This window comes from Pongo abelii, chromosome 21 (assembly GCF_028885655.2).
Source record: "Pongo abelii isolate AG06213 chromosome 21, NHGRI_mPonAbe1-v2.0_pri, whole genome shotgun sequence".
NCBI lineage: Eukaryota > Metazoa > Chordata > Mammalia > Primates > Hominidae > Pongo > Pongo abelii.
The window spans coordinates 39,683,655-39,694,862 of record NC_072006.2 but is presented as its reverse complement, the minus strand read 5'-3'; the positions used below and the strand labels follow the sequence as shown (position 1 = coordinate 39,694,862).

At 49.3% G+C, this 11,208-nt stretch overlaps 2 protein-coding genes across 6 annotated transcripts; both read left to right on the top strand.

Moving 5' to 3' along the window:
- Positions 1-669: 669 nt before the first annotated feature.
- Positions 670-3,467, top strand: C21H20orf173 (chromosome 21 C20orf173 homolog). 2 transcript variants are annotated; one of them, XM_054542229.1, is made up of 6 exons: positions 670-883; positions 1,002-1,377; positions 1,563-1,741; positions 1,898-1,991; positions 2,160-2,211; positions 3,196-3,467. In XM_054542229.1, the coding sequence occupies exons 2-5, from the start codon at positions 1,069-1,071 to the stop codon at positions 2,184-2,186; spliced, it is 609 nt and encodes a 202-aa protein (XP_054398204.1). In that variant the 5' UTR covers positions 670-883; positions 1,002-1,068; the 3' UTR covers positions 2,187-2,211; positions 3,196-3,467. The 2 variants fall into 2 exon arrangements, with proteins under 2 accessions (XP_054398204.1, XP_002830297.2); XM_002830251.3 differs by having other exon boundaries at positions 746-883; positions 1,018-1,377.
- A 2,435-nt stretch (positions 3,468-5,902) lies between these two features.
- Positions 5,903-9,570, top strand: LOC129052216 (CMP-N-acetylneuraminate-beta-galactosamide-alpha-2,3-sialyltransferase 1-like). Of its 4 annotated transcripts, none has more exons than XM_054542228.2 (5): positions 5,903-7,444; positions 7,593-7,780; positions 7,864-8,062; positions 8,363-8,482; positions 9,391-9,570. In XM_054542228.2, exons 1-5 carry the CDS (start codon positions 7,034-7,036, stop codon positions 9,406-9,408), a joined length of 936 nt encoding a protein of 311 aa, XP_054398203.1. In that variant the 5' UTR covers positions 5,903-7,033; the 3' UTR covers positions 9,409-9,570. The 4 variants fall into 4 exon arrangements, with proteins under 4 accessions (XP_054398203.1, XP_054398202.1, XP_054398201.1 ...); XM_054542227.2 differs by having other exon boundaries at positions 9,388-9,570; XM_054542226.2 differs by having other exon boundaries at positions 9,291-9,570.
- Positions 9,571-11,208: the final 1,638 nt, after the last annotated feature.

Here is an 11,208-nt window from a genome sequence, read left to right as displayed (position 1 = left end):
TCTACTAAAAATACAAAAAAAATTAGCCAGGCGTGGTGGTGGGCACCTTTAATCCCAGCTACTTGGGAAACTGAGGGAAGAGAATCACTTAAACCCGGGAGGCAGAGGGTGCAGTGAGCCGAGATTGTGCCTCTGCACTCCAGCTGGGGCGACAAGAGTGAAACTCCAACTCAAAATAATAATAATAATAATAATAATAATAATAATAATAATAATAATAATAATTTAAAAATAAAGTTCCCGGCTGGGCATGGTGGTTCACGCCTGTAATTCCAGCACTTTGAGAGGCTGAGGCGGGCGGATCACTTGAGGTCAGGAGTTTGAGACCAGCCTGGCCAATATGGTGAAACCCTGTCTCTACTAAAAATACAAAAATTAGCCAGGCATGGTGGCGCATGCCTGTAGTCCCAGCTACTTGGGAGAGTGAGGCATGAGAATCGCTTGAACCAGGCAGGCGGAAGTTGCAGTGAGCCAAAATCACACCACTGCACTCCAGTCTGGACGACAGAGCAAAAACTCCATCTCAAAAAAAAAAAAAGTTCCCTCTCAACCCCTGTTTATTTATCCCATAAATATTTATTAAATGATTCTAAGTCTTAGAGCTGCAGAGGTGAAGAAGAGAGACTAGGTCAGCCCCTGTCCTCATGGATCTTACATCCAGTGGAGGTCATTTGGGTGTCAGAGGAAGGGTAGGGTGGTGGCTTTTTCCAGGCAGGCTAAAGGAGGGAGGTCACAATGTGTACTTTGTGATGAGATCTATGATATAACTGGGATGACACCAAGGGCCACACTGAGGTATTCCTTCCCCTCTCAGGACTAGCCACATGCTGTCTCTCTGCCCTGGCCTCTTCCGCCCCATGCCCAGTCAGAGACCGTTTTGAGGGTGAGCAAATGGATAGTGAGGCAGGAGAGGAGGGGTTGGAAGGAGGTGGAGGGTGGAGGAATGGGGAGTTGTGGAGGCCGACAGGACAGAGGGAAGCTGGTGTTGTCTGTTGCCTCAGCCCCTCGTCCTTACAGGTAGAGAAGCCAGTCTACGGCCCACCACGGGAGCCACCGCCTGGGCCAGACATGAAGCGCTGGCAGATTTTTGTCCTGTGGGTCTTTTGGGTGCTCATCCTCTGGCTGATGACCCCCTATCTGGATCTGACACCTGAATCAGCACCCCAGGAAAAACGCATGTACTTGGTACCATGGCGTTGCAACTGCCCTTGGTTCAGTTCCGGGAAGTGTGGCTGCCCTTCTGAGACCCTCAACTGCTCCTCCTGCCACCACACAGCTGATGAATGGAACTGGCTTGATGCGTGCTCCAGGAAGACCATGGGGTACCTGATGAGGACAAGAGAGTCTATGACCTCTGACACTGTGCTCTGGTGGTTGGTCAGTGGTCAACACTGGGCCCGGCCGTATCCCCCATGCTTCCCGGGCCTCACCCATCTCCCACTTTCCACCCAAATCCCTGCCCTTGGCACTGTCTTCACAGCCTCTGGATGGAGATCTCATCCGCCCAGCTCTGTTTTCTCTCCCCTGGGCCCAGCCCCCAATCTCCCTCTTGCTGTTTCCAGGGCATGAACTCAGGGAGCGAGCTTGGGAAATTGTGGAGGAAGCTGTTTAAAGGGATTCCCAGGCTCTCAGTGAGCCATTTTGATTTCTATTGTGGGACTTGTGTGCTGTTGGGGCGCCCACAGATCCTGCAGGGCTCCAGCCTTGGCAACGACATCGACCAATGCCCCATGGTTTTCAGGTGGGTGCTGGGGAGAGGGCAGGAGCAGGAGGGCCAGGGCTGCCCCACAGTTCCATCAGTTTCTGCTCCCCTTCCCAAGATGAAGCGGGCCCCAAGTCCAGGGCTTTGAGATGGACGTGGGAAACCAAACCACACACAATGCTTCATCTATCCCAGGAATGCCAGTGACCGGGGCTCCTGGATGCAGCTGGAGATGCTACTGCAGAAGCTCTCTGACCTGGTGTGGACTTCAGACGCTCTAAGTGATGAGGTGATGGAGGAGGTGTCCCCAGACATTCTCTGTGTGGGGGTGAGGGGAGGTCACTGCAGGGAATAAGACCAGGGGCTCTGGGAAGACCCTCTATTGGCTTACTGGGGACACTTGCAGGACTTTCCCAGGTCTTGTGGCCCAAACTCCCCACTTCCAATTCTTTCTCAGATTTCGGAAGACGGTCTGGTTCCCTAGTGGAGTGGAAGATAGCAAAGACACGGTGAGAGGGAATAGGAAAAGGGGTAGGATGTGGCTGTGGGTTGCTGTGGGAAGGGCCCCAGGTCAGTTCCCTCTCCCTTCCTCCCCTGGTGCAACCAGGACAACTGGCTGCCTTACTAGGGTCAGGGTCATCCCTGGGGCCCAAGGCTCTGTTCTGTGTCTTGCACAACTGTGCCCAGGCAAGAAAGATTCTTGTATCTTCTCTTAAAATTCCTGCTCCTCAATGCCTTCAGCATGGAGTCTAAAGTTTTCTGCCTGGCTTTCAAGACTCTACATGTAGGCCAAGCATGGTGGCTCATGCCTGTATCCCAACACTTTGGGGGGCTGAGGCAGGTGGATCATGAGGTCAGGAGTTCGAGACCGGCCTGGCCAATATGGTCAAACGCCATCTCTACTAAAAATACAAAAAATAGCCAGGCGTGGTGGTAGCCTCATCTCTACTAAAAATACAAAAAATAGCCAGGCATGCCTGTAGTCCCAGCTACTCGGGAGGCTGAGGTAGAAGTATCGCTTGAACCCGGGAGGCAGAGGTTGCAGTTAGCCGAGATTGTGCCACTGCACTCCAGCCTGGTGACAGAGCGAGACTCCATCTCAAAAAAAAAAAAAAAAGACTCTACATGTTCTGACTCCTCCCTTTGCCTCCTGTCTCCCAGGCTCCCATAATGGGCTCTTAGAATTCCCCAGACACATGAGCTGCCTCATGCCTTCTCATGCACCATTCCATTTTCCTGGAATGCCCTTCTCTTATGTCCTGGGGGGTTCCCCTCTCTTCCTCCAATATCATGAAGAGAAGCGAATTGACATTCTCTTTTTTGGGATCCTCAGTGACTCTAGGAGAGTGTCCAGAGTCTGTTTCCTGGAGGTGAGCTCCAGTCTCCTCCCAGCTCCCAGGGGCAACCTGTCATCCTAGATGCTGAGTGACGGGAGGCAGGGGTGAGGACAGGAGTCTGCCTGCTGACGCACATGTCCCTCTCTCATCCACTAGGTCACCCTCTTTGGATTTGGATCAGAATAGCAAGGAAAGTGTTTCTATCACTGGAAGGAGGATAATCAGACCAAGGGCTCCAAGGAAATACTGCCCACGTCTACTGCAGGAGCAGAAATCGAAGTCATCCATCAGCTAGTGTGTGGACAAGCTCACTATTCACACAAGCTCAGCCTAGCTGAGTCCATACAAGTCCTATTTCTGGGTGGGTAAAGGGCAGGAGGAAATTGTAAGATCAGTCTGGTACTGAATAAAATCCTGGCCTGACTGTCTTACCTGCAACCACAGTGTCTGGGAGGGATGGGCCAGACGTGCCTTCCAGATCTCAGGGGCAATATTTGAGTTGATTTGTTTGCCTGGTCCCCTGGATCATGTAGGAGGTATAAGTTTAGATTCAATTTCATGCCAAGTGCAAACCCAGATTTTGAGTTGTTGGGGGAGGCTCTTTACCCACTTCGATAAAAGAAGTAAACCTCCTTGTTTCACCCATGCCGGAGGGTGAGGGTTGTTTTTTGTTGTTTGTTTTTTTGTCCAGCTTTTCACAGAAGGTTTAGCATTTTGAGGTTCTCAGTTTTTTTAGGTGCCTCAGTTCCAATTCGCTTTTTTTTTTTTTTGAGACAAGAGCTTGCTGTGTTGCCCAGGCTGGAATGGAGTGGCACAATCATGGCTTATTGCAGCCTCAACCTCCTGGGCTCAAGGGATCCTCCCACCTAAGTCCCCTGAGTAGCTGGGACTACAAATGCTTGTCACCATGCCCAGTTAATTTCAATTTTTGTTTTTGTAGAAAAGGGGTCTTGCCATGTTGGCCAGGATGGCCTTGAACTCCTAGCCTCAAGGAATCCTCCTGCCTTGGCCTCCCAAAGTGCTGGGATTACAGGTGTGAGTCACTGTGCCTAGCCCTTACCGTGTCACTTCTGCAGCATTCTATTGGTCAGATCAAGTCATAAAGTGATCCAAGATCCAAGAAGTGGGGAAATGAACTGCTCTTCCTAATGGAAAGAGCTGAAAAGAATCTGCCATAATGAGACTACCACAATGTCAAGGGCCCAGTTGTGTTGGCAGCAGTGGTGGCATTCCAGGTGGGCCATTCCTGGGGTAGTCTTTGGCCATGTTTTGCATCTCATGATAGACTGAGCCTGGTTCTCTAGCTTTTGCATCATCCTGTAAACTACTAAATATTTAGCCGGCAAATTGTTTTTCTCTGAAGTTTACCAGTCTGTTGACCAAGACCAAGAATCCAACTGCTACAGTTAACAAAGAATAAAAAATCAGACTTTTGGCTGGGCGCAGTGGCTCACACCCAGCATGTTGCGAGGCTGAGGCAGGAGGACTGCTTGTGCCTGGAAAATTTCTGCATAATTCACCCCTTAATTTGCATGTAGTTAAAGTGGGTATAAATAGGATTGCAGAGCTGCTGCTGAGCTGCTAACTCTGGGCACACTGTCTATGGAGTAGCCCTGCTCCACAAGAAGCAGTGTACCTCTGCTGCTGCTGTGCAATGCTGCTTCAATACAGGTTGCTAACACCACTGGATTGCATCAGGGCAAAGCCAAGAACCCTCTCAGGCTAAGCCCCAATTTTGGGGATTGCCTGCCCTGCATCAGAGGCATCACTCCAGTCTCTACCTCCAACTTCACATGGCATACTCCCCTGTGTCTTCTGTTTCCAAATTTCCCTCATCTTTTTTTTTGAGATGGAGTCTTGCTCTTGTCACCCAGGCTGGAGTGCAGTGGCATGATCTCAGCTCACTGCAACCTCTGCCTCCCAGGTTCAAGCAATTCTCCTGCCTCAGTCTCTCGAATAGCTGGGATTACAAGTGCCCGCCACTATGCCTGGCTAATTTTTTGTATTTTAGTAGAGACTGGGTTTCGCCATGTTGGCCAGGCTGGTCTCAAACTCCTGGCCTCAAGTGATCTGCCTGCCTTGGCCTCCCAAAATGCTGGGATTACAGGCAGGGGCCATTGCACCCGGCCAATTTTCCTCATCTTATAAACACACTAGTCATTGGATTAGGGCCCATTCTCATCCAGCATGATCTCATTTTAATTTCATTGTATCTGCAAAGGCCCTACTTCCAAATAAGGTCACATTTATAAGTATCAGGGGTTAGAACTTAAAGATTTTTTTTTTTAGTAACACAATTCTACCTCCTGCAAGCAGAATAATGGCTTTTCTAGACATGCAAACTTAGAAGTTTTATCTCCTACACACCCTTTCTTAGAAAGTTACCATGAACAAAAGGCCGGGTGCAGTGGCTCATGCCTGTAATCCCAGCACTTTGGGAGGCCAAGATGGGTGGATCACCTGAGGTCAGGACTTTGAGACCAGCCTGACTGATATGATGAAACCCCGTCTCTACTAAAAATACAAAAATTAGCCAGGCATGGTGGTGCACGCCTGTAATCCCAGCTACTCGGGAGGCTGAGACAGGAGAATTGCTTGAACCCGGAAGGCAGAGGTTGCAGTGAACCGAGATCGTGCCATTGCACTCCAGCCTGGGCAACAAGAGCGAAACTCTGTCTCAAAAAAAAAAAAAAAAAAAGTTACCATGAACAAAAAAAAGTAGTCTTAGTTCATTTACAAACTCTATAGGAAATATTTATCTAGTTACAATAATGTAAACACTGATAGTAGATTGTTGACTTTTAGAATTAAATTAGCCTGTAGTTCTGTACCATCCAATATGATGGATGAGCACTTGAAATGTAGCAAGTGCAAGTGAGGAAGGAATTTTTAAATTTATTTTAATTAATCTAAATTTCAAAACAATTCAGTTCTTAGAAAACTTTTCAGTATGCTTATTATAACGTGGGTATGTAAATCTTTTTTGACTGTAAAATTTTATCAAATTTATAAATCATGTATTTCTGACAAAACAGTTTGAATTTAGATACACTATAAGTGTAAGATATACACTGGACTGGCCGGGCGCAGTGGCTCAAACCTGTAATCCCAGCACTTTGGGAGGCTGAGGCAGGCAGATCACTTGAGCTCAGAAGTTTGAGACCAGCCTGGCCAACATGGTGAAACCCCGTCTCTGCTAAAAGTAAAAAAAAATTAGCCGGGCGCAGTGGCGTGCACCTGTAGTCCCAGCTACTTGGGAGACTGAGGCAAGAGAACCATTTGAACCCAGGAGGCGGGGATTGCAGTGAGCCAAGATCACGCCACTGTACTCCAGCCTGGGCAACAGAGCAAGATTCCATCTCAAAAAAAAAAACCAAAAAACAAAAAAACAGTTCTTAAAAAGAAAAAGTCGAACCCTGAGAGGTGTTAAGGGCTAAAGGTATCAAATATTCACTTTCATCAGTATAGTAAATTCTCTTCAGAAGATTCTAGGTGGCCCTTCTTGAACTTGTGGGCTCAAGTGATCCTCCTGCTTTGGCCTCCCAAAGCTCTGAGACTACAGGTGTGAGCCATCACCAAGGTGGCCCTTCTGTTTCCCTCTTTGCTTCCTGCTCACCCACCCCAGCCTGGACACAACCTCTCCCTCTGTGCCCTCCTGTCCCCTGGACCCTTGACTACCACACCTCCCTGGTCATCTGGGCACTGGGCTGAATGCCAAGGTGAAGGAGGGGCCTTGGTGGAGTAGGTCACAATGTGGCCTCTGTGATGAGTGCCTAATATCACCGGGCTGGCACAGAAGACCCCATTAGGAATCAGTTTCCTCAGGGAGGCCACAGAACACAAAAAGTGTCTCTCTCCCTTTCTTTCTGCCTCTAGGCCAGGCTTTGGCAGTTCCAGTAGTGATCAGTAGGCGGCCAGGGAGGCAGGAGCGAGGTTTTGGGAGGAGGTGTAGTGTCAAGGGTTGGGAGAGGGATGGAAGCCATTAGGATGGGGGATGCTGGGGACGTCTGTGGCCCCAGCCTCTTCTCCTTCCCGGTGCCAGGGGTCGGGGCCAATCTACTGTCTGCCAGGGGCACCATCATCAGGGCCAGAGATCATGATTCGATACAGGAGTTTGGGCCTGGTGGCTGCCTATGTCCTTTCATTGTGGCTGATTGCCTCCTTCCTACACCAACACTCCAGCCAGAAGGACCTCTGTAATATAGCCAAAATACACCCGGGAATCTGCCACTGTCCCAGCAACTTTTCCAGAAAATGCAACTGCTCATCTGAGGTCCAGACATGCTCTGCCTGCCTCCACATGCCTGGCGAGTCTGACTGGTTTGACAGACGCTTCGACAGCACCGTTGAACCCCTACAGAGGCCACAAGATCCCATGTCCAATGATGCTCTGATATTGTGGCTGGTCAGTGCGCAAACTTAGTCTTTGTCCAGTCACTGACCCAACCCCAGGTCCTAGCCATCTCTCCATCATGGACCCAGGCTCTAACCTTCTTCCACAGGTAGGTGGAACCTGGGTCAAGCCCCTAAATTCTTCCCTCCTATGCTCCTAGGGACTCGAGAGGGTCAAGTCAGAGAAGGAGGTTGAGAATAAGCAGCAGCAGCTGATTAAAGCACCTCCCCTATGCCCACTGGGCCATGTGGTGTCCAACTGCTGGGTCTGTGCAGTGGTGGGAAACTCAATGTCTCTACGGAGCTCTGGCCTTGGCTTCAGGATTAATCAACATGAAGTGGTCCTCAGGTGGGTGCAGGGTAGGAGGTGGAGACCAAGACCAAGCCGAAGCCTTTTCCTCCTCTAAATGACCATCCTAACTTCCTTTTCAGGATGAACCAGGCCCCTGTCCGAGGCTTTGAGGCAGATGTGGGGAACAGGACCACCATGCGCATTATCTACCCTGGGATTGCCAGCCCTTGGGACCCCGGTACCCAACTGCTGCTGCTTCCGTTGAATTCATCTGGTCTGGAGTGGTTCTTAAGTGTACTGCATAAACAGACAAGCATGTGGAAGCAAAAAAAACCCTGGGTATGTCAGGGAGGGAGGTCACTGTAGGGAGTGAGAGAGGTAACTCCAAAGAGACCCTGGCTGGATACTGGGGCACCCCCAAGGATTACTTAAGGCTGAAGTCTGCTTGTCAAATGACTCTGAAATCCTCCCAAACCTCAATTTCTTTTTAGATTTCAGATGGTTCAGGTTCCTGGTGGAACCAAAGACAGCAAAGATAAGGTGAGGGTCCCAGGAAGGAAAGGGGAAAGTGGTAGGACAACATGACAGTGGGTAGCCATGAGACAGGCTTCAGGTCAGTCCCCTTCTCCATCTTCCTAGGTGCTGGTGATCAGCCTCTACTTCCTCAGGTATATCCAGAAAAGTTGGCTGGAGAACCACGGTCAGTATCCGTCCTTGGAGTTTGTGGCTCTGTTGTATGCCTTGCATACCTGTGACCAGGTAAGATATCTCCTGCAACTCACAGACTTTCACTCCTCTGCCACTCAAAATTTCTGTTTTCTTGGCTGGGCATGGGGGCTAACGCCCGTAATCCCAGCACTTTGGGAGGCCGAGGTGGGCTGATCACCTGAGGTCAGGAGTTCGAGACTAGCCTGACCAACATGGAGAAACCCTGTCTGTACTAAAAATACAAAATTAGCCGGGCGTGGTGGCGCATGCCTGTAATCCTAGCTACTTGGGAGGCTGAGGCAAGAAAATCGCTTGAACCCGGGAGGCGGAGGTTGCAGTGAGCCAAGATCGTGCCACTGCACTCCAGCCTGGGCAACAAGAGCAAAACTCCACCTCAAAAAAAAAAAAATCTGTCTTCCCAGGGACTTCCAATTAAATCTAAAACTTTCTGCCTGGCTTCCAACACCCTACATGATCTGACCCCTCCTCTTTCCCAGATTCCCGCACTGGACTTCTTGGGGTTCTTCAGACATACCAGCTGCCTCACGCCTTCTCACACCCTGCTCCCTCTGCCTGGAATGCCCTTCCCTTGTCTCCCAGGGGAATCCTCTCTTCTCTCAATATATAATGAAGAACAACTAGTTGGTGCTCTCTTTTCTGGGCTCTGGGGTCACTATGAGTATTTAGAGTCTGTCTTCCTTGAAGAAGGTGAACTCCATTCTCCTCCCAGCTCCAAGAGGAGGCCTGGCACACTAGTGGTTGAGTGAGTGGTGCTGAAGACATGATAGGTGTTCATGGGGGCAGGGCAGGATCTAGCCCGTTAGGCCACCACCATCTTTTGTCTTATCCCATCTCTCAGGTATCCTTGTTTGGTTTTGGGGCAGACAATTGCAAAAGGTGGTCCCATTACTGGGATGACAAATATTGGTTTGAGAACACCATGCAAAATTTCCCAGCAGAATACCAGATCATCTTGAAACTGCAGTGTGACAGGAAGATTGCGGTCTACGGCTGAGATGTTTCCAGTGGAGTCCCCAGGTAGCCAAGGGGACCTTGTGGTATCAGAGAGGGACTGGGGCTTCAAGCAGACCCTGGATGGAGATCACTCTGCTACTGAATAAAACCCTAGCTTATTTCTCTCTCTGGATTTCTGGTGGCATTAAAGGGCTACATTCTATTACTGATTCTGTCTTATCATCATGTGACTCTCTTATGCTGTATCTTATCAAAAAATAAAATTAAATGAGAAAAAAGTGAACCCTGAAGTTGAAAACACATCAAACGCACCTAACTATATTTAATTGATAATATAAACACCAGAAAAATAATTATTTCAAGTTCCTTAAACTCAACACCTTGATTGTATATTCTTTGTAGGATAGTCTCTGTGGACAAAAAGAACTACGAAGAAATTTTAGGCCAGGTGCGATGGCTCACACCTGTAACCCCAGCACTTTGGGAGGCCAAGGCGGGCAGATTGTGAGGTCAGGAGGTCAAGACCAGCATGACCAACATGGTGAAACCCCATCTCTACTAAAAATACAAAAATTAGCTAGGCGTGGCGGTGTGTGCCTCTAATCCCAGCTACTCAGGAGGCTGAGGCAGGGGAATCGCTTGAACCTGGGAGGCGGAGGTTGCAGTGAGCCGAGATCGCACCACTGCACTCCAGCCTCGGCAACAGAGTGACACTCTGTCTCAAAAAAAAAAAAAAAAACTTTTTTAAACTTGACTCAGTATTTTCATTATAGTGTTGGTATTATTATTTTTATTTAGAGACAGGGTCTCACTCTGTCACCCAGGATAGAGTGCAGAGGCATGATCACGGTTCATTGCAACCTCTGCCTCCCAGGCTCAGGTGATCCTTCCACATTAGCCTTCTGAATGGTTGGGACTATCCGTGCGTGCCACCACCCTCAGCTAATTTTTAAATTTTCTTGTAGAGTTGAGGTCTCACTATATTGCCCAGGCTGGTCTTGAATAAGTAAATAACTACTTACATTAACAACATTAGAAACTAAACACAGGCCGGGCGTGGTGGCTCACGCCTGTAATCCCAGCACTTTGGGAGGCCAAGGGAGGTGGATCACTTGAGGTCAGGAGTTCGAGACCAGCCTGGCCAACATAGTGAAACTCCATCTCTACTGAAAATACAAAAATTTGCCAGGTGCGGTGGAGGCCGCCTGTAATCACAGCTACTTGGGAGGCTGAGGTAGGAGAATCACTTGAGTCTGGGAGGCAGAGGTTGCAGTGAGCTAAGATCGCACTACTGTACCCCAGCCTAGGTGACAAAGTGAGACTACAAAATTGGGCAGGTGGACAGGTTAAAAACTGCGACATTAAAGTCAATCTGGAATTTTTTTTTTTTTTTTTTTTTTGAGACAGTCTCACTCTGTCGCCCAGGCTGGAGTGCCGTGGCGCGATCTCGGCTCACTGCAAGCTCCGCCTCCCAGGTTCACGCCATTCTCCTGCCTCAGACTCCCGAGTAGCTGGGACTACAGGTGTCCGCCACCATGCACTGCTAATTTTTCTGTATTTTTAGTAGAGACGGGGTTTCACTGTGTTAGCCAGGATGGTCTCGATCTCCTGACCTCGTGATCCACCCGCCTTGGCCTCCCAAAGTGCTGGGATTACAGACATGAGCCGCTGCGCCCGGCTTTTTTTTTTTTTTTTTTGAGACAGAGTTTCACTCTCGTTGCCCAGGCTGGAGTGCAATGGCGTGATCTCAGCTCACTGCAACCTCCGCCTCCCGGGTTCAAGTGATTCTCCTGTCTCAGCCT

Excerpts from the sequence above, each read along its gene's own strand:
- C21H20orf173 (XM_054542229.1), top strand. The coding sequence starts at position 1,069 with ATGAAGCGCTGGCAGATTTTTGTCCTGTGGGTCTTTTGGGTGCTCATC. Across the intron at positions 1,378-1,562 it reads ACACTGTGCTCTGGTGGTTG|GGCATGAACTCAGGGAGCGA; the intron begins GTCAGTGGTCAA and ends TGCTGTTTCCAG. Across the intron at positions 1,742-1,897 it reads CAATGCCCCATGGTTTTCAG|GAATGCCAGTGACCGGGGCT; the intron begins GTGGGTGCTGGG and ends CATCTATCCCAG.
- LOC129052216 (XM_054542225.2), top strand. The coding sequence starts at position 7,034 with ATGCTGGGGACGTCTGTGGCCCCAGCCTCTTCTCCTTCCCGGTGCCAG. Across the intron at positions 7,445-7,592 it reads ATGCTCTGATATTGTGGCTG|GGACTCGAGAGGGTCAAGTC; the intron begins GTCAGTGCGCAA and ends CTATGCTCCTAG. Across the intron at positions 7,781-7,863 it reads CAACATGAAGTGGTCCTCAG|GATGAACCAGGCCCCTGTCC; the intron begins GTGGGTGCAGGG and ends CTTCCTTTTCAG.